This window comes from Microchirus variegatus (genome assembly GCF_963457635.1).
Source record: "Microchirus variegatus genome assembly, chromosome: 7".
Lineage (NCBI taxonomy): Eukaryota > Metazoa > Chordata > Actinopteri > Pleuronectiformes > Soleidae > Microchirus > Microchirus variegatus.
The window spans coordinates 12,805,028-12,828,900 of NC_139808.1; the positions used below are offsets into that span (position 1 = coordinate 12,805,028).

The window sequence follows — 23,873 nt, forward strand, 5'->3', positions numbered from 1 at the left end:
TTAATGAGATATGAATATGATGATTTAATGAAAAGAAAGGGAAAGACACATTAAAATGATCACTGCTACCAAATCAACACCACAGATGAAATAATACTTACATAGCAGTATGTTTGCTGGATATGGAAATAGCCATCTGATTGCCAATAAATTGGCCATATACAACTTCTGTTGTTCATATACAACTGTAGAAACCCAGAAAATCAATTAATTCCTTTTAAATCCATGTCTGGGAGTGGGGGTAGCTCAGTGGTTAAGCTCAGTGGTTAAGACCCGTACCTCCTGTGCAAGACACATCATGGTCACAAGTTCAACTCCACCCCCCGACAGTTTGTACTCAATTCTCTTGTAAGTTGCTTTGGATAAAAATATTACATGTAATGTAATGTCTCTTGGTGTTTTCCATGTAATTCTGCCCACATTAACATTATTATCTCACACACACAACAGAAAATACATTTCCATAAAAACGGCACGTTTTGGTCTCTGGAAGCTGTCAGTGATTACCGACAGGCAGGCGTGGAAGACAGACATACGCCTGGGCAAACAGATTGATGTTCAGGGGGTTGCCATCCAGACGGATGTCCTCCAGGTTTCGGCGGATAAAGTTGTGATCATGTTTGTTACAGAAAGTGTCCTCTTGCAGAGACTGGATGTTGTTGTCCTAAAAATTAAGAAGGTTACCGTCAATGTTTCATTTTACTGAATTAAAAGTTGTGCCCTTGGAACATATTACTTTTTGTCAAATTTAAAAAGTCATACCAACCTATGACTTTTTGTCAAATTATGGAAGACATACCAACCTATGACTTTTTGTCAAATAATAATCTATGACTTTTTCCTGTCAAATTTTGGACGTCATACAAATGTATGACTTTTTGGTCGAATTTTGGACAACATGCTACAGTATGACTTTTTTGTGAAAATTTGGACGACATGTTTATATATGACTTTTTTGTGAAAATTTGGACGACATGCTTTAGTATGACTTCTTTGTGAAAATTTGGACAACTTGCTTTAGTATGACTTTTTGGTCAAATTTTAGACGACATGCTATAGTATGACTTTTTTGTGAAAATTTGGATGACATGCTATAATATGACTTTTCATTCACATTTTGGACGACATGCTATAGTGTGACTTTTCATTCACATTTGGGACAACATGCTATAGTATGACTTTTTTGTAAATTTTTTGACGACATGCTATAGTATGTCTTTTTTGTCAAATTTTGGACGACATGCTATAGTATGATTTTTTTTGAGAAATTTTGGACGACATGCTATAGTATGACTTTATGATAAAATTTTTGACGACATGCTATAGTATGTCTTTTTTGTCAAATTTTTGACAACATGCTATAGTATGACTTTGGTCAAGTTTTGGACGACATGCTATAGTATGACTTTTTTTGAGAAATTTTGGACGACATGCTATAGTATGACTTTATGATCAAATTTTGGACGACATGCTATAGTATGACTTTTCATTCAAATTTTGGAAGACATGCTATAGTATGACTTTTTATTCACATTTTGGACAACATGCTTTAGTATGACTTTTTTGTGAAAATTTGGACGACATGCTATAGTATGACTTTTTTGTGAAAATTTGGACGACATGCTATAGTATGACTTTTTTGTGAAAATTTGGACGACATGCTATAGTATGACTTTTCATTCGCATTTTGGACAACATGCTATAGTATGTCTTTTTTGTCAAATTTTGGACGACATGCTATAGTATGACTTTTTTGTGAAAATTTGGACGACATGCTAAAGTATGACTTTTCATTCACATTTTGGACAACATGCTATAGTATGTCTTTTTTGTCAAATTTTGGACGACATGCTATAGTATGACTTTTTTGACGACATGCTATAGTATGACTTTTCATTCAAATTTTGGACGACATGATATAGTATGACTTTTTTGTGAAAATTTGGACGACATGCTATAGTATGACTTTTTTGTGAAAATTTGGACGACATGCTATAGTATGACTTTTTTGTGAAAATTTGGACGACATGCTATAGTATGACTTTTCATTCACATTTTGGACAACATGCTATAGTATGTCTTTTTTGACAAATTTTGGACGACATGCTATAGTATGACTTTTTTGACGACAGGCTATAGTATGACTTTTCATTCAAATTTTGGACGACATGCTATAGTATGACTTTTTTGTGAAAATTTGGACAACATGCTATAGTATGTCTTTTTTGTCAAATTTTGGACTACATGCTATAGTATGACTTTTTTGACGACAGGCTATAGTATGACTTTTCATTCAAATTTTGGACGACATGCTATAGTATGACTTTTTTGATGACAGGCTATAGTATGACTTTTCATTCAAATTTTGGACGACATGATATAGTATGACTTTTTTGTGAAAATTTGGACTACATGCTTTAGTATGACTTTTCATTCACATTTTGGACAACATGCTATAGTATGTCTTTTTTGTCAAATTTTGGACTACATGCTATAGTATGACTTTTTTGACGACAGGCTATAGTATGACTTTTCATTCAAATTTTGGACGACATGCTATAGTATGACTTTTTTGACGACAGGCTATAGTATGACTTTTCATTCAAATTTTGGACGACATGATATAGTATGACTTTTTTGTGAAAATTTGGACTACATGCTTTAGTATGACTTTTTGGTCAAATTTAAGTCGACATGCTAAAGTATGACTTTTCATTCACATTTGGGCCAACATGCTATAGTATGACTTTTTTGTAAAATTTTGGACGACATGCTATAGTATGACTTTTTTGTGAATATTTTGACGACATGCTACATATAGTATTACGTTTCATTCAAATTTTGGCCAACATGCTATAGTATGACTTTTTTGTCAAATTTTTGACGACATGCTATAGTATGACTTTTTTGTCAAAGATTTGACGAAATGCTTTAGTATGACTTTTTGTCAAATTTTGGACGACATGCTATAGTATGACTTTTTGGTCAAATTTTAGACGACATGCTATAGTATGACTTTTTGGTCAAATTTTAGACGACATGCTATAGTATGACTTTTTTTGAGAAATTTTGGACGACATGCTATAGTATGACTTTATGATCAAATTTTGGACGACATGCTATAGTATGACTTTATGATCAAATTTTGGACGACATACTATAGTATGACTTTATGATCAAATTTTGGACGACATGCTATAGTATGACTTTTCATTCAAATTTTGGACGACATGCTATAGTATGACTTTTCATTCAAATTTTGGAAGACATGCTATAGTATGACTTTTCATTCACATTTTGGACAACATGCTATAGTATGTCTTTTTTGTCAATGTTTTGACGACATGCTATAGTATTACTTTTTTGTCAAATTTTTGACGACATGCTATAGTATGACTTTTTTGTCAAATATTTGACGAAATGCTTTAGTATGACTTTTTGTCAAATTTTGGACGACATGCTATAGTATGACTTTTTGGTCAAATTTTAGACGACATGCTATAGTATGACTTTTTGGTCAAATTTTAGACGACATGCTATAGTATGACTTTTTTTGAGAAATTTTGGACGACATGCTATAGTATGACTTTTTTGTCAAATTTTGGACGACATGCTATAGTATGACTTTTTTGTGAAAATTTGGACGACATGCTATAGTATGACTTTTCATTCACATTTTGGACAACATGCTATAGTATGTCTTTTTTGTCAAATTTTGGACTACATGCTATAGTATGACTTTTTTGACGACAGGCTATAGTATGACTTTTCATTCAAATTTTGGACGACATGCTATAGTATGACTTTTTTGACGACAGGCTATAGTATGACTTTTCATTCAAATTTTGGACGACATGATATAGTATGACTTTTTTGTGAAAATTTGGACTACATGCTTTAGTATGACTTTTTTGTGAAAATTTTGACGAGATGCTATATATAGTATTACGTTTCATTCAAATTTTGGCCAACATGCTATAGTATGACTTTTTTGTCAAATTTTTGACGACATGCTATAGTATGACTTTTTTGTCAAAGATTTGACGAAATGCTTTAGTATGACTTTATGTCACATTTTGGACGACATGCTATAGTATGACTTTTTGGTCAAATTTTAGACGACATGCTATAGTATGACTTTTTGGTCAAATTTTAGACGACATGCTATAGTATGACTTTTTTTGAGAAATTTTGGACGACATGCTATAGTATGACTTTATGATCAAATTTTGGACGACATGCTATAGTATGACTTCATGATCAAATTTTGGACGACATACTATAGTATGACTTTATGATCAAATTTTGGACGACATGCTATAGTATGACTTTTCATTCAAATTTTGGAAGACATGCTATAATATGACTTTTCATTCACATTTTGGACAACATGCTATAGTATGTCTTTTTTGTCAAATTTTTGACGACATGCTATAGTATGACTTTTTTGTCAAATTTTTGACGACATGCTATAGTATGACTTTTTTGTCAAATATTTGACGAAATGCTTTAGTATGACTTCATGATCAAATTTTGGACGACATGCTATAGTATGACTTTTCATTCAAATTTTGGAAGACATGCTATAATATGACTTTTTTGTCAAATATTTGACGACATACTATAGTATGACTTTATGATCAAATTTTGGACGACATGCTATAGTATGACTTTTCATTCAAATTTTGGAAGACATGCTATAATATGACTTTTCATTCAAATTTTGGAAGACATGCTATAATATGACTTTTCATTCACATTTTGGACAACATGCTATAGTATGTCTTTTTTGTCAAATTTTTGACGACATGCTATAGTATGTCGTTTTTGTCAAATTTTGGACCAAAAGTTTTTTTTCAAAAAAATGGTCAGATTTTGGACGAAATAGTGTAGTATGACATTGAGGTTAACGACATAGTACTGTATGACGTTTTGGTCACATTTTGGCTTAAAAAAAAGCTTTCAAAAAAATATTCCCATTTTGGACGACATAGTATAGTGTGATGTTTTTGTCAAATTTTGGACCAAAAGTTTTTTTTCAAAAAATTGGTCAGATTTTGGATGAAATAGTGTAGTATGACATTGAGGTCGAAGACATAGTACTGTATGACGTTTTGGTCACATTTTGGGCAAAAAAAAAGATTTACATTTTTTTTCGATTTTTGGACGACATAGTATAGTATGATGTTTTTGTCAAATTTTGGACCAAAAGTTTTTTTTTTAAAAATTGGTCAGATTTTGGACGAAATAGTGTAGTATGACATTGAGGTTGATGACATTGTATAGTTTGACGTACTACATAGTATAGTATGACGTTTTTGTCAAGTTTTGGACCAAAAAAACGTTTTTCAAAAAAAATTTCAGATTTTGGACGACATAGTATAGTATGTCGTTTTTGTCAAATTTTGGACCAAAGGTTTTTTTTCCAAAAATTGTCACATTTTGGAGACATAGTATAGTATGACGTACTACATAGTATAGTATGACGTTTGTGTCAAGTTTTGGACCAAAAAAAACGTTTTTAAAAAAAAATTCTGATTTTGGACGACATAGTATAGTAAGTCGTTTTTGTCAAATTTTGGACCAAAGGTTTTTTTTCCAAAAATGGTCACATTTTGGAGACATAGTATAGTATGACGTACTACATAGTATAGTATGACGTTTTTGTCAAGTTTTGGACCAAAGGTTTTTTTTCCAAAAATGGTCACATTTTGGAGACATAGTATAGTATGACGTACTACATAGTATAGTATGACGTTTTTGTCAAGTTTTGGACCAAAAAAACGTTTTTCAAAAAAAAAATCTGATTTTGGACGACATCGTATGTCGTTTTTGTCAAATTTTGGACCAAAGGTTTTTTTTCCAAAAATGGTCACATTTTGGAGACATAGTATAGTATGACGTACTACATAGTATAGCATGACGTTTTTGTAAAATTTTGGACCAAAGGTTTTTTTTCCAAAAATGGTCACATTTTGGAGACATAGTATAGTATGACGTACTACATAGTATAGTATGACGTTTTTGTCAAGTTTTGGACCAAAAAAACGTTTTTCAAAAAAAAATTCTGATTTTGGACGACATGATATGTCGTTTTTGTCAAATTTTGGACCAAAGGTTTTTTTTCCAAAAATGGTCACATTTTGGAGACATAGTATAGTATGACGTACTACATAGTATAGTATGACGTTTTTGTCAAGTTTTGGACCAAAAAAACGTTTTTTTAAAAAAAATTAAGATTTTGGACGACATAGTATAGCGTGTCGTTTTTGTCAAATTTTGGACCAAATGTTTTTTTTCCAAAAATTGTCACATTTTGGAGACATAGTATAGTATGACGTACTACATAGTATAGTATGACGTTTTTGTCAAGTTTTGGACCAAAAAAACGTTTTTCAAAAAAAAATTCTGATTTTGGACGACATAGTATAGTATGTCGTTTTTGTCAAATTTTGGACCAAAGGTTTTTTTTCCAAAAATGGTCACATTTTGGAGACATAGTATAGTATGACGTACTACATAGTATAGTTTGACGTTTTTGTCAAGTTTTGGACCAAAAAAACGTTTTTCAAAAAAAATTTCAGATTTTGGACGACATAGTATAGTATGTCGTTTTTGTCAAATTTTGGACCAAATGTTTTTTTTCCAAAAATGGTCACATTTTGGAGACATAGTATAGTATGACGTACTACATAGTATAGTATGACGTTTTTGTCAAGTTTTGGACCAAAAAAACGTTTTTCGAAAAAAAAATCAGATTTTGGACGACATAGTATAGTATGACGTTTTTGTCAAGTTTTGGACCAAAAAAAGTTTTTAAAAAAAAATTCTGATTTTGGACGACATGGTATGTCGTTTTTGTCAAATTTTGGACCAAAGGTTTTTTTTCCAAAAATGGTCACATTTTGGAGACATAGTATAGTATGACGTACTACATAGTATAGTATGACGTTTTTTTCAAGTTTTGGACCAAAAAAACGTTTTTCAAAAAAAAATCAGATTTTGTCGTTTTTGTCAAATTTTGGACCAAAGGTTTTTTTTCCAAAAATGGTCACACTTTGGAGACATAGTATAGTATGACGTACTACATAGTATAGTATGACGTTTTTGTCAAGTTTTGGACCAAAAAAACGTTTTTCAAAAAAAATTTCAGATTTTGGACGACATAGTATAGTATGTCGTTTTTGTCAAATTTTGGACCAAAGGTTTTTTTTCCAAAAATGGTCACATTTTGGAGACATAGTATAGTATGATGTACTACATAGTATAGTATGACGTTTTTGTCAAGTTTTGGACCAAAAAAAAGTTTTTCAAAAAAAAATTCTGATTTTGGACGACATAGTATATAGTATGTCGTTTTTGTCAAATTTTGGACCAAAAAAACGTTTTCAAAAAAAAATTCAGATTTTGGACGACATAGTATAGTATGTCGTTTTTGTCAAATTTTGGACCAAAGGTTTTTTTTCCAAAAATGGTCACATTTTGGAGACATAGTATAGTATTACGTACTACATAGTATAGTATGACGTTTTTGTCAAGTTTTGGACCAAAAAAACGTTTTTCAAAAAAAAATTCTGATTTTGGACGACATAGTATAGTATGTCGTTTTTGTCAAATTTTGGACCAAAGGTTTTTTTTTCAAAAATGGTCACATTTTGGAGACATAGTATAGTATGACGTACTACATAGTATAGTATGACGTTTTTGTCAAGTTTTGGACCAAAAAAACTTTTTCAAAAAAAAATTCTGATTTTGGACGACATGGTATAGCATGTCGTTTTTGTCAAATTTTGGACCAAAGGTTTTTTTTCCAAAAATGGTCACATTTTGGAGACATAGTATAGTATGACGTACTACATAGTATAGTATGACGTTTTTGTCAAGTTTTGGACCAAAAAAGCGATTTTCAAAAAAAAATTCTGATTTTGGACGACATAGTATAGTATGTCGTTTTTGTCAAATTTTGGACCAAAGGTTTTTTTTCCAAAAATGGTCACATTTTGGAGACATAGTATAGTATGACGTACTACATAGTATAGTATGACGTTTTTGTCAAGTTTTGGACCAAAAAAACGATTTTCAAAAAAAAATTCTGATTTTGGACGACATAGTATAGTATGTCGTTTTTGTCAAATTTTGGACCAAAGGTTTTTTTTCCAAAAATGGTCACATTTTGGAGACATAGTATAGTATGACGTACTACATAGTATAGTATGACGTTTTTGTCAAGTTTTGGACCAAAAAAACTTTTTCAAAAAAAAATTCTAATGTTGGACGACATGGTATAGTAAGTCGTTTTTGTCAAATTTTGGACCAAAGGTTTTTTTTCCAAAAATGGTCACATTTTGGAGACATAGTATAGTATGACGTACTACATAGTATAGTATGACGTTTTTGTCAAGTTTTGGACCAAAAAAACGATTTTCAAAAAAAGAAATCGATTTTGGACGACATGGTATAGTATGTCGTTTTTGTCAAATTTTGGACCAAAGGTTTTTTTTCCAAAAATGGTCACATTTTGGAGACATAGTATAGTATGACGTACTACATAGTATAGTATGACGTTTTTGTCAAGTTTTGGACCAAAAAAAACGTTTTTCAAAAAAAAATTCTGATTTTGGACGACATAGTATATAGTATGTCGTTTTTGTCAAATTTTGGACCAAAAAAACGTTTTTCAAAAAAAAATTAGATTTTGGACGACATAGTATAATATTGTCGTTTTTGTCAAATTTTGGACCAAAGGTTTTTTTTCCAAAAATGGTCACATTTTGGAGACATAGTATAGTATTACGTACTACATAGTATAGTATGACGTTTTTGTCAAGTTTTAGACCAAAAAAACGTTTTTTTTCCAAAAATGGTCACATTTTGGAGACATAGTATAGTATGACGTACTACATAGTATAGTTTGACGTTTTTGTCAAGTTTTGGACCAAAAAAACGTTTTTCAAAAAAAAAATCAGATTTTGTCGTTTTTGTCAAATTTTGGACCAAAGGTTTTTTTTCCAAAAATGGTCACATTTTGGAGACATAGTATAGTATTACGTACTACATAGTATAGTATGACGTTTTTGTCAAGTTTTAGACCAAAAAAACGTTTTTTTTCCAAAAATGGTCACATTTTGGAGACATAGTATAGTATGACGTACTACATAGTATAGTATGACGTTTTTGTCAAGTTTTGGACCAAAAAAACGTTTTTCAAAAAAAAAATCAGATTTTGTCGTTTTTGTCAAATTTTGGACCAAAGGTTTTTTTTCCAAAAATGGTCACACTTTGGAGACATAGTATAGTATTACGTACTACATAGTATAGTATGACGTTTTTGTCAAGTTTTAGACCAAAAAAACGTTTTTCAAAAAAAAATTTCAGATTTTGGACGACATAGTATAGTATGTCGTTTTTGTCAAATTTTGGACCAAAGGTTTTTTTTCCAAAAATTGTCACATTTTGGAGACATAGTATAGTATGATGTACTACATAGTATAGTATGACGTTTTTGTCAAGTTTTGGACCAAAAAAACGTTTTTCAAAAAAAAATTCTGATTTTGGACGACTTAGTATAGTATGTCGTTTTTGTCAAATTTTGGACCAAAGGTTTTTTTTTCAAAAATGGTCACATTTTGGAGACATAGTATAGTATGACGTACTACATAGTATAGTATGACGTTTTTGTCAAGTTTTGGACCAAAAAAACTTTTTCAAAAAAAAATTCTGATTTTGGACGACATGGTATAGCATGTCGTTTTTGTCAAATTTTGGACCAAAGGTTTTTTTTCCAAAAATGGTCACATTTTGGAGACATAGTATAGTATGACGTACTACATAGTATAGTATGACGTTTTTGTCAAGTTTTGGACCAAAAAAACTTTTTCAAAAAAAAATTCTAATGTTGGACGACATGGTATAGTATGTCTTTTTTGTCAAATTTTGGACCAAAGGTTTTTTTTCCAAAAATGGTCACATTTTGGAGACATAGTATAGTATGACGTACTACATAGTATAGTATGACGTTTTTGTCAAGTTTTGGACCAAAAAAACGACTTTCAAAAAAAAATTCTGATTTTGGACGACATAGTATAGTATGTCGTTTTTGTCAAATTTTGGACCAAAGGTTTTTTTTCCAAAAATGGTCACATTTTGGAGACATAGTATAGTATGACGTACTACATAGTATAGTATGACGTTTTTGTCAAGTTTTGGACCAAAAAAACTTTTTCAAAAAAAAATTCTAATGTTGGACGCCATGGTATAGTATGTCTTTTTTGTCAAATTTTGGACCAAAGGTTTTTTTTCCAAAAATGGTCACATTTTGGAGACATAGTATAGTATGACGTACTACATAGTATAGTATGACGTTTTTGTCAAGTTTTGGACCAAAAAAACGTTTTTCCAAAAAAATTTCAGATTTTGGACGACATAGTATAGTATGTCGTTTTTGTCAAATTTTGGACCAAAGGTTTTTTTTCCAATAATGGTCACATTTTGGAGACATAGTATAGTATGACGTACTACATAGTATAGTATGACGTACTACATAGTATAGTATGACGTTTTTGTAAAGTTTTGGACCAAAAAAACGTTTTTTAAAAAAAAATTAAGATTTTGGACGACATGGTATAGCATGTCGTTTTTGTCAAATTTTGGACCAAAGGTTTTTTTTCCAAAAATGGTCACATTTTGGAGACATAGTATAGTATGACGTACTACATAGTATAGTATGACGTTTTTGTCAAGTTTTGGACCAAAAAAACTTTTTTTTTTTTTTAAAAATCCGATTTTGGACGACATAGTATAGTATGTCGTTTTTGTCAAAATTTTGGACCAAAGGTTTTTTTTCCAAAAATGGTCACATTTTGGAGACATAGTATAGTATGACGTACTACATAGTATAGTATGACGTTTTTGTCAAGTTTTGGACCAAAAAAACGTTTTTCAAAAAAAAATCAGATTTTGTCGTTTTTGTCAAATTTTGGACCAAAGGTTTTTTTTCCAAAAATGGTCACATTTTGGAGACATAGTATAGTATGACGTACTACATAGTATAGTATGACGTACTACATAGTATAGTATGACGTTTTTGTCAAGTTTTGGACCAAAAAAAAAGTTTTTAAAAAAAAAATTCTGATTTTGGACGACATAGTATAGTATGTCGTTTTTGTCAAATTTTGGACCAAAGGTTTTTTTTCCAAAAATGGTCACATTTTGGAGACATAGTATAGTATGACGTACTACATAGTATAGTATGACGTTTTTGTCAAGTTTTGGACCAAAAAAACGATTTTCAAAAAAAAAATCAGATTTTGGACGACATAGTATAGTATGTCGTTTTTGCCAAATTTTGGACCAAAGGTTTTTTTTCCAAAAATGGTCACATTTTGGAGACATAGTATAGTATGACGTACTACATAGTATAGTACAGGGGTCACCAACGTGGTGCCCGCGGGCACCTGGTAGCCCGCGGGCAGCCAATACGGTGCCCGCGGGCTCACTTCACTTCACCTCACGTGCATGTATCCGTATGATCTCTCAGTAAAATATCTTTGATGTTGTTTATAAAAACTGGTAATCGTTAGGAGTAAGCACTGGAATGAATGTGTATGCAGTTGAATGCATAATATTAATCATTTAAATGGTAAACAAAAAAAAATGTTAATGTGGTAGCCCTCCATATTATTCTTTAGCCTTCAGGTAGCTCTCATCTCAAAAAGGTTGGTGACCCCTGGTATAGTATGACGTTTTTGTCAAGTTTTGGACCAAAAAAACGTTTTTCAAAAAAAAAATCAGATTTTGGACGACATAGTGTATGTCGTTTTGTCAAATTTTGGACCAAAGGTTTTTTTTCCAAAAATGGTCACATTTTGGAGACATAGTATAATATGACGTACTATATAGTATAGTATGACGTTTTTGTCAAGTTTTGGACCAAAAAAAAAGTTTTTCAAAAAAAAATTCTGATTTTGGACGACATAGTATAGTATGTCTTTTTTGTCAAATTTTGGACCAAAGGTTTTTTTTCCAAAAATGGTCACATTTTGGAGACATAGTATAGTATGACGTACTACATAGTATAGTATGACGTTTTTGTCAAGTTTTGGACCAAAAAAACGTTTTTCCAAAAAAATTTCAGATTTTGGACGACATAGTATAGTATGTCGTTTTTGTCAAATTTTGGACCAAAGGTTTTTTTTCCAATAATGGTCACATTTTGGAGACATAGTATAGTATGACGTACTACATAGTATAGTATGACGTACTACATAGTATAGTATGACGTTTTTGTCAAGTTTTGGACCAAAAAAACGTTTTTAAAAAAAAAAATCTGATTTTGGACGACATGGTATGTCGTTTTTGTCAAATTTTGGACCAAAGGTTTTTTTTCCAAAAATGGTCACATTTTGGAGACATAGTATAGTATGACGTACTACATAGTATAGTATGACGTTTTTGTCAAGTTTTGGACCAAAAAAACTTTTTTTTTTTTTTTTTTAAATCCGATTTTGGACGACATAGTATAGTATGTCGTTTTTGTCAAAATTTTGGACCAAAGGTTTTTTTTCCAAAAATGGTCACATTTTGGAGACATAGTATAGTATGACGTACTACATAGTATAGTATGACGTTTTTGTCAAGTTTTGGACCAAAAAAACGTTTTTCAAAAAAAAATCAGATTTTGTCGTTTTTGTCAAATTTTGGACCAAAGGTTTTTTTTCCAAAAATGGTCACATTTTGGAGACATAGTATAGTATGACGTACTACATAGTATAGTATGACGTTTTTGTCAAGTTTTGGACCAAAAAAACGATTTTCAAAAAAAAAATCAGATTTTGGACGACATAGTATAGTATGTCGTTTTTGCCAAATTTTGGACCAAAGGTTTTTTTTCCAAAAATGGTCACATTTTGGAGACATCGTATAGTATGACGTACTACATAGTATAGTATGACGTTTTTGTCAAGTTTTGGACCAAAAAAACGTTTTTCAAAAAAAAAATCAGATTTTGGACGACATAGTGTATGTCGTTTTGTCAAATTTTGGACCAAAGGTTTTTTTTCCAAAAATGGTCACATTTTGGAGACATAGTATAATATGACGTACTATATAGTATAGTATGACGTTTTTGTCAAGTTTTGGACCAAAAAAAAAGTTTTTCAAAAAAAAATTCTGATTTTGGACGACATAGTATAGTATGTTGTTTTTGTCAAATTTTGGACCAAAGGTTTTTTTTCCAAAAATGGTCACATTTTGGAGACATAGTATAGTATGACGTACTACATAGTATAGTATGACGTTTTTGTCAAGTTTTGGACCAAAAAAACGTTTTTCAAAAAAAAATTCAGATTTTGGACAACATAGTGTGTCGTTTTTGTCAAATTTTGGACCAAAGGTTTTTTTTCCAAAAATGGTCACATTTTGGAGACATATTATAGTATGATGTACTACATAGTATAGTATGACGTTTTTGTCAAGTTTTGGACCAAAAAAACGATTTTCAAAAAAAAATTCAGATTTTGGACAACATAGTGTGTCGTTTTTGTCAAATTTTGGACCAAAGGTTTTTTTTCCAAAAATGGTCACATTTTGGAGACATATTATAGTATGATGTACTACATAGTATAGTATGATGTTTTTGTCAAATTTTGGACCAAAAGTTTTTTTTCAAAAAAATGGTCAGATTTTGGACGAAATAGTGTAGTATGACATTGAGGTTGACGACAGTACTGTATGACGTTTTGGTCACATTTTGGCTTACAAAAAAAGCTTTCAAAAAAAAATTCCGACTTTGGACGACATAGTATAGTATGATGTTTTTGTCAAATTTTGGACCAAAAGTTTTTTTTCAATAAAATGGTCAGATTTTGGACGAAATAGTGTAGTATGACATTGAGGTTGACGACATAGTACTGTATGACGTTTTGGTCACATTTTGGGCAAAAAAAAAGATTTACATTTTTTTTTCGATTTTGGACGACATAGTATAGTATGACGTTTTTGTCAAATTTTGGACCAAAAGTTTTTTTTTAAAAAATTGGTCAGATTTTGGACGAAATAGTGTAGTATGACATTGAGGTTGACGACATAGTATAGTATGACGGTTTGGTCACATTTTGGGCAAAAAAAAAGATTTACATTTTTTTTTTGATTTTGGACGACATAGTATATGACATTTTTGTCAAATTATGGACCAAAAGTTTTTTTTCAAAAAATTGGTCAGATTTTGGACGAAATAGTGTAGTATGACATTGAGGTCAACGACATAGTATAGTATGACGTATTGGTCACATTTTGGACCAAAAATTCATTTTTCAAAGAAATTCCACAACATAGTATATTATCTTGCACATCTGAGAAGTTCGAGAATTTAGGTTCTGCACTGGATATAAGCATCCTGACAAGGATTCGAACCCCAGCGCTCTACATGATGGTCTGAGACTTTACCACTGAGCTATAACAGCTAGGTGGTATGATAAAATGTTTTCCTCAGTTTTTGGACGACATAGTATAGTATGACGTTTTTGTCAAATTTTGGACCAAAAGTTTTTTTCAAAAAAATGGTCAGATTTTGGACGAAATAGTGTAGTATGACATTGAGGTCAACAACATAGTATAGTATGACGTTTTGGTCACATTTTGTGCCAAAAATTCTTTTTTCAAAGAAATTCCACAACATAGTATAGTATCTTGCACATCTGAGAAGTTCGAGAATTTAGGTTCTGCACTTGATATAAGTATCCTGACTAGGATTCGAACCCCAGCGCTCTACATCATGGTCTGAGACTTTACCACTGAGCTATAACAGCTACATGGTATGACAAAATGTTTTCCTCAGATTTTGGACGACATAGTATAGTATGATGTTTTTGTCAAATTTTGGACCAAAACTTTTTTTTTTTAAAAATGGTCAGATCTTGGACGAAATAGTGTAGTATGACATTGAGGTTGACGACATAGTACTGTATGACATTTTGGTCACATTTTGGGCAAAAAAAAGGATTTACATTTTTTTTCGATTTTGGACGACATAGTATAGTATGACGTTTTTGTCAAATTTTGGACCAAAAGTTTTTTTTCAAAAAATTGGTCAGATTTTGGACGAAATAGTGTAGTATGACATTGAGGTCAACAACATAGTATAGTATGACGTTTTGGTCACATTTTGTACCAAAATTTAATTTTTCAAAGAAATTCCACAGCATAGTATAGTATCTTGCACATCTGAGAAGTTCGAGAATTTAGGTTCTGCACTGGATATAAGCGGCCGGACTAGGATTCGAACCCCAGCGCTCTACATCATGGTCTGAGACTTTACCACTGAGCTATAACAGCTACATGGTATGATAAAATGTTTTTCTCCGATTTTGGACGACATAGTATAGTATGACGTTTTTGTCAAATTTTGGACCAAAAGTTTTTTTTCAAAAAATTTGTCAGATTTTGGACCAAATAGTGTAGTATGACATTGAGGTCAAAGACATAGTACTGTATGACGTTTTGGTCACATTTTGGGCAAAAAAAAAGATTTAATTTTTTTTTCGATTTTGGACGACATAGTATAGTACAACGTCTTTGTCAAATTTTGGACCAAAAGTTTTTTTTCAAAAAAATGGTCAGATTTTGGACGAAATAGTGTAGTATGACATTGAGGTTGACGACATAGTACTGTATGACGTTTTGGTCACATTTTGGGCAAAAAAGATTTACATTTTTTTTTCGATTTTTGGACGACATAGTACTGTATGATGGTTTGGTCACATTTTGGGCAAAAAAAAAGATTTACATTTTTTTTTCGATTTTGGACGACATAGTATAGTATGACGTTTTTGTCAAATTTTGGATCAAAAGTTTTTTTTAAAAAAAATGGTCAGATTTTGGACGAAGTCGTGTAGTATGACATTGAGGTCAAAGACATAGTATAGTATGACGTTTTGGTCACATTTTGGGCAAAAAAAAAGATTTAAATTTTTTTTTCCGATTTTGGACGACATAGTATAGTATGACGTTTTTGTCAAATTTTGGACCAAAAGTTTTTTTCCAAAAAAATGGTCAGATTTTGGACGAAATAGTGTAGTATGACATTGAGGTTGACGACATAGTACTGTATGACGTTTTGGTCACATTTTGGCTTAAAAAAAAGCTTTCAAAAAAAAATTCCGATTTTGGACGACATAGTATAGTATGACGTTTTTGTAAAATTTTAGACCAAAAGTTTTTTTTCAAAAAATTGGTCAGATTTTGGACGAAATAGTGTAGTATGACATTGAGGTCAAAGACATAGTATAGTATGACGTTTTGGTCACATTTTGGACCAAAAATTCATTTTTCAAAGAAATTCCACAACATAGTATAGTATCTTGCACATCTGAGAAGTTCGAGAATTTAGGTTCTTGCACTGTTTATAAGCATCCTGACTAGGATTCGAACCCCAGCGCTCTACATCATGGTCTGAGACTTTACCACTGAGCTATAACAGCCACATAGAAACGTTTTCCTCTGATTTTGGACAACGTAGTATAGTATGACGTTTTTGTCAAATTTTAGAGCAAAAGTTCTTTTTCAAAAAAATGGTCAGATTTTGGACGAAATAGTGTAGTATGACATTGAGGTTGACGGCATAGTACTGTATGACGTTTTGGTCACATTTTGGCTTAAAAAAAAAGCTTTCAAAAATTTTTTCCGATTTTGGACGACATAGTATAGTATGATGTTTTTGTCAAATTCTGGACCAAAAGTTTTTTTTTTTAAAATTGGTCAGATTTTGGACGAAATAGTGTAGTATGACATTGAGGTCAAAGACATAGTATAGTATGACGTTTTGGTCACATTTTGGATGACATGCTTTAGTATGACTTTTCATTCATATTTTGGAGGACATGCTATAGTATGACTATTTTGTCAATTTTTTACGACATGCTATAGTATGACTTTTTGGTCAAATTTCGGAAGACACGCTATAGTATGACTTTTTGGTCAAATTTTGGACGACATGCTATAGTATGACTTTTTGGCAAAATTTTGGACGACATGATATAGTATGACTTTTCATTCAAATTTTGGACGACATGCTATTGTATGACTTTTTTGACAAATTTTGGACGACATGCTATAGTATGACTTTTTGGCAAAATTTTGGACGACATGCTTTAGAATGACTTTTCATTCAAATTTTGGACAACATGCTGTAGTATGACTTTTTTGTACATTTTTGACGACATGCTATAGTATGTCTTTTTTCTAAAATTTTGGACGACATGCTATAGCATGACTTTTTGGTCAAATTTTGGACAAAATGCTATAGTATGAAGTTTTGGCCAAATGTTGTACGACATGATATAGTATGACTTTTCATTCAAATTTTGGACGACATGTTTTCGTATGACTTTTCATTCATATTTTGGACGACATGCTATGGTATAACTTTTTTGTCAAACTTTGGACGACATGCTATAGTATGACTTTTTGGCAAAATTTTGGACGACATGCTATAGTATGACTATTTTGTAAATTTTTTACGACATGCTATAGTATGTCTTTTTTGTCAAATTTTGTACGACATGCTATAGTATGACTTTTTTGTAAATTTTTGATGACATGCTTTAGTATGACTTTTCATTCAAATTTTGGATGACATGCTATAGTATGACTTTTTTGTCAAATTTTGGACAACATTCTATAGTATGTCTTTTTTGTAAAATTTTGGACGACATGCTATTCTATGACTTTTTGGTCAAATTTTGGACAACATGCTATAGTATGTCTTTTTGGCAAAATGTTGGACGACATGATATAGTATGACTTTTCATTCAAATTTTGGACGACATGCTATAGTATGACTTTTCATTTATTTTTGGACGACATGCTATAGTATGTCTTTCTTGTCAAATTTTGGAAGACATGCTATAGTATGTCTTTTTTGTCAAATTTTTGACGACATGCTATAGTATGTCTTTTTTTGTCACATTTTATACGACATGCTAAAGTATGACTTTTTGGTCAAATTTCGGAAGACATGCTATAGTATGACTTTTTGGTCAAATTTTGGACGACATGCTATAGTATGACTTTTTGGTCAAATTTTGGATGACATGCTAAAGTATGACTTTTTGGTCAAATTTCGGAAGACACGCTCTAGTATGACTTTTTGGCAAAATTTTGGACGACATGCTTTAGTATGACTTCATTCAAATTTTGGACAACACGCTATAGTATGACTTTTTGGCAAAATTTTGGACGACATGCTTTAGTATGACTTCATTCAAATTTTTTACGACATGCTATAGTATGACTTTTTTGTCAAATTTTGTACGACATGCTATAGTATGACTTTTTTGTAAATTTTTGATGACATGCTTTAGTATGACTTTTCATTCAAATTTTGGATGACATGCTATAGTATGACTTTTTTGTCAAATTTTGGACAACATTCTATATCATGTCTTTTTTGTAAAATTTTGGACGACATGCTATTCTATGACTTTTTGGTCAAATTTTGGACAACATGCTATAGTATGTCTTTTTGGCAAAATGTTGGACGACATGATATAGTATGACTTTTCATTCAAATTTTGGACGACATGCTATAGTATGACTTTTCATTTATTTTTGGACGACATGCTATAGTATGTCTTTCTTGTCAAATTTTGGAAGACATGCTATAGTATGTCTTTTTTGTCAAATTTTTGACGACATGCTATAGTATGTCTTTTTTTGTCACATTTTATACGACATGCTAAAGTATGACTTTTTGGTCAAATTTCGGAAGACATGCTATAGTATGACTTTTTGGTCAAATTTTGGACGACATGCTATAGTATGACTTTTTGGTCAAATTTTGGATGACATGCTAAAGTATGACTTTTTGGTCAAATTTCGGAAGACACGCTCTAGTATGACTTTTTGGCAAAATTTTGGACGACATGCTTTAGTATGACTTCATTCAAATTTTGGACAACACGCTATAGTATGACTTTTTGGCAAAATTTTGGACGACATGCTTTAGTATGACTTCATTCAAATTTTGGACAACACGCTATAGTATGACTTTTTGGCAAAATTTTGGACGACATGCTTTAGTATGACTTTTCATTCATATTTTGGACGACATGCTATAGTATGACTTTTTTGTCGAATTTTGGACGACATGCTATAGTATGACTTTTTTGTCATTGTTGGACAACATGCTATAGTATGACTTTTTGGCAAAATGTTGTACGACATGAGTATGACTTTTCATTCAAATTTTGGACGACATGCTATAGTATGACTTTTCATTCATATTTTGGACGACATGCTATAGTATGACTTTTTGGCAAAATTTTGGACGACATGCTTTAGTATGACTTTTCATTCAAATTTTGGACAACATGCTGTCGTATGACTTTTTTGTCAATTTTTGACGACATGCTTTAGTATGTCTTTTTTGTAAAATTTTGGACGACATGCTATAGTATGACTTTTTGGTCACATTTTGGACAACATGCTATCGTATGAAGTTTTGGCAAAATGTTGTACGACATGATATAGTATGACTTTTCATTCAAATTTTGGACGACATGCTATAGTATGACTTTGGTCAATTTTTGAAGACATGCTATAGTATGACTTTTTGAGAAAATTTGGACGACATGCTATAGTATGACTTTTTGGTCAAATTTTGGACGACATGCTATAGTATGACTTTTTGGTCAAATTTTGGACGACATGCTATAGTATGACTTTTTGGTCAAATTTTGGATGACATGCTATAGTATGACTTTTTGGTCAAATTTGGACGACATTCTATAGTATGACTTTTTGAAAACATTTTGGACGACATGCTATAGTATGACTTTTTGCCAAAATATTGGACGACATGCTTTAGTATGACTTTTCATTCAAATTTTGGACGACATGCTATAGTATGACTTTTTTGTCAATTTTTGAAGACATGGTATAGTATGACTTTTTGGTCAAATTTTGGACGACATGCTTTAGTATGACTTTTCATTCAAATTTTGGACGACATGCTATACTATGGCTTTTTTGTCAAATTTTGGACAACATGCTATAGTATGACTTTTTGGCAACATTTTGTACAACATGCTATAGTATGACTTTTCATTCACATTTTGGACGACATGCTATAATATGACTTTTCATTCACATTTGGGACGACATGCTATAGTATGACTTTTGGACAACATTCTGTAGTATGACTTTTTGGACAACATGCTATAGTTTGACTTTTTTCGATAGTATAGCGGAGAGAGACGGGGAATGACACGCAGATAAGACCGCTCAGTGCAGGATTCGAACCAGGGTGACCTGCAGAGAGGACTACAGTCTCAGCATATGGGGCAGGTGCTCTACCATCTGAGCCACCCCTGCCCAGTAATAAGGCCTTTTTTGTGAAATTTTAAACGACGTGCTTTAGTATGACTTTTCATACACATTTTGGACGAAAAACTATAGTATGACTTTTTTATAAAAAATTTGATGACATGCTATAGTATGTCTTTCTTGTCAAATTTTGGACGACATGCTATAGTATGACTTTTCATTCAAAAGTTGGATGACATGCTTTAGTATGACTTTTTGGTGAAAATTTGGATGACATGTATGACTTTTTGGTCAAATTTTGGACGACATGCTATAGTATGACGTTTCATTCAAATTTTGGACGACATTCTATAGTATGACTTTTTGGTAAAATTTTAGACGACATGCTATAGTATGACTTTTTGGCAAAATTTTGGACGACATGCTTTAGTATGACTTTTCATTCATATTTTAGACGACATGCTATAGTAAGGCTTTTTTGTCAGATTTTTGATGACATGGAAGTATGACTTTTTTTCTAATTTTGAAGGACATACATACGAAGTGTGACTTTTTTGTTCGATTTTGGAGGATATATCGATGTATGACTTATTTATCAAATTTTGAAGGGCATACAAAGTATAACTTTCTGTCAGATTATGGACAACCTATTGACATACTGAGGTCAACCTGAATTTACAATGTTTTCGGAAGCAAAATCAGGTTACTTATTTACATGTCTACAGATTCTTCATTGCAGCAACATCCTTTCCATTAGAAATAAATATAATCTTGCATTGTTTCACCTTAAAGTAACAATATTGCTTACTTACCTATAGTAATCACTGTCACTGTTTATGAAACACAAACTGGGAGAAAAGTTTTTCCTGATATAATGTGATTTTAGAATGCAATTAAGTTGTCCAGGAACACAATATTTCATGAGACAGGTTGTCCATACGGATACATTATAGATGAGCCATGAATGTGTTTGTACCTGCAGGTGTAACACTTTCAGGCTCAGTGGCAATGATGTAGGAATATAATCCAGGTTGTTGCCGGACAGATAGAGGAATTCCAGGTGACTCATATTCTGCATGGAAAACAGTAATTGTCATCCACCAGCTTTAGTAGCAACATCATTCGTATTCTCATCATATTTGAAGAGACACTTACCTTAAAACCCTCAGAATGCAACCCATGACTTATCAGTTTATTATTACGTAGATCTAAGCGCTTCAAGTTGACTGGCAGCTCAGGCAAGACCTGCATGTTGTTGTAGGCCAACAATAACTCCTGGAGTTGTGTCAGAGAGTGAAACACATCCTCATCCATACCTGAGATCTGGTTCCCAGTTAGATCGATAGACTGGAGCTTGTCTATGTGAAACACAAAAACAAAACAAACAAAGAATAAAACCATGACACCGATGACTATCGACATTAACAGTCAGTCAGAGCATATGCAAAGTGGTTTCTCACTAAGATTGAAAAAGTCTGTGTTCTTGACATGACGGAGCTTGTTGAAGCGGCCATAGAAATGGGTTGTGTCTTTGGGCAGGGGTGGGATCTGATCCAGGCCCATGTCATCACAGTACACACTCCCACCAATGCACATACATAATATGCAGGTAGGCATACCTGCGCACAGGGAGAGGGGAACATTTAACACACAGTTAACACACAGTTAACACAGTGCATTATCAATATATTATTATAAGTATTGAATACATTGTGTAATAGCATTTAACTATTTGACCTACCCAGGCCAGTCTCAGGGCCAAAGAGCCCTGGTCCCTCAAAGTCCAGGGACACTGGTGCTGGAGTCAGTGTCATTGCCTCCTCATAGTGTTGAGCTGTGGTCTGGGTAGCTGGTAAGGGGGTGTTTGGTGCTACATTTTCAATTTCAGTCTTTCCATCCTGGACACCAGAGAAGAGTGTGATATAGCGTTTTAATTAGATTTAATTTGTTAATATGATTAATACAAATATTTTAGTGCATAAATAGGGATCTTGGGTGGAAGCATGTGAGATGGAGGCAGGACAGGGATGGGCAGAGAAGCACCATCCCATCGATATCTCTCTGTTCTCTAAGTAGTTAGAGAGTGACTTCCATCCCCTTTCTTCCTCATACCTCTTGATCCAGGTAATCGTAATCATAATCGTCTCCAAAAACGTTGACATCCATGTTCTCCCATTCAATCTCAGTATTCAGGTCATAGTTCTCCATGTCAAAAACATCATCATCTGGCTCAACTGGAAAAGGTTCAATGCCAGGGCAGGGGCTAAGGAAGACCAGGACGAAGACAGAAGCCACCATCCGAGACCACATGTTCCTGAGATCTGTAATGTCAGTCAAGTGGGATAAAAGGTTTTATAAACACAAGCAGCAGTATGTTCAAACAGAGCCATAGGTAAAACTTAGTAGAGCCAGACATGTTCAGTTACATTAGGCAATCTCAAAACTGCTTTTGTTGCCAAGGTTTAAGGTTTTACAGAAAATTATTGCAAAGAACATTATTTTTCTATTGAATAGTAATGGTATTTTTCTTGTGTTTTATTCTTGTATTTGATCCTTCTAAAAACTTCAACTACAACTAGTCACATCACGGGGAATCTGCCTATTATCATAATACTTTCTTCTACTTGTTATTTTGGTCCTTTGGTAAGTCCTTTCACATATTACATTTTTTTTACAGGGTTTGTAAAGCCGCCTTGCATGAATACATCCTTAATTAGTGGGCCAACGGAGTTTTGTTGGCTGTTTGGTTAAAACGTCAGAGGAATGTTTGCTGTGAAATATGACAAGGCTGTGCGAGTCCTGGCACTGGAGCAAGGTTTTTCAAAGACAGCCTGTATATTTAATTGTTATATTCTGTCCAAAATGGACTAGTTATTCTCATTCCACTGATAAAGGCCACAGGTACACTTATAAAATGTCACTCTATGGAAAAATAGAGTTAATTAATAATTGGAATTAATAGCGGTAGAAAATGGATGGATGGATCGATGGATGGATGAATGGATGGATGGATGGATGAAAAGGAGAACAATTCTTAATTGTCCTGTTGCCTGTGCACACACACGAGGAATCAATCATTCCTGCATGAATTATACCAGGCAATACAAACAACACAAATATGTAATTAAAGCAGAATGGGTACATTTTTTAAATGAAATAATTTGTTTTCACCACCCTTTCAGCAAGTAATTGTCATTGTGAGTCCAAAGTGACAAAGTAGAAATACACAAAATATAAGCCTTGCATGCTGCAATCAAAAAAGAACAGTAATTACAGAACTTACAGACGTGTGCTCCTGAAGACCCTCCTTAACGTTTGTCCTTCAAATGATGTTGCTCTCGATGACTGCACGACGATTCACTTTGGACCAAGAGTCCACACAGGCCTTTGCTGTTCACTTGGGCTCACAGTGGCTTGTGGACAATGCCCCCTTATGTGGGAAGGGAAGGGTGACAAACAAAAGCAGCAGGGGAATGTGCAAGTATTTTCAGTTAGTGTGTACTCAGCTGTCACCAGAGTCTCCTCCAACACACGCACGCACACACACACACCTT

General features: G+C 32.5%; 1 protein-coding gene across 1 annotated transcript; it reads right to left on the minus strand.

Annotated features, from left to right (window-relative positions):
• Positions 1-496: 496 nt before the first annotated feature.
• optc (opticin) lies at positions 497-22,629 on the minus strand (the record flags this gene model as incomplete). The annotated part of the gene is made up of 6 exons (XM_083892673.1): positions 497-664; positions 21,296-21,391; positions 21,475-21,677; positions 21,780-21,938; positions 22,061-22,217; positions 22,432-22,629. The coding sequence occupies 6 exons, from the start codon at positions 22,627-22,629 to the stop codon at positions 497-499; spliced, it is 981 nt and encodes a 326-aa protein (XP_083748799.1).
• Between the last annotated feature and the right edge of the window lie 1,244 nt (positions 22,630-23,873).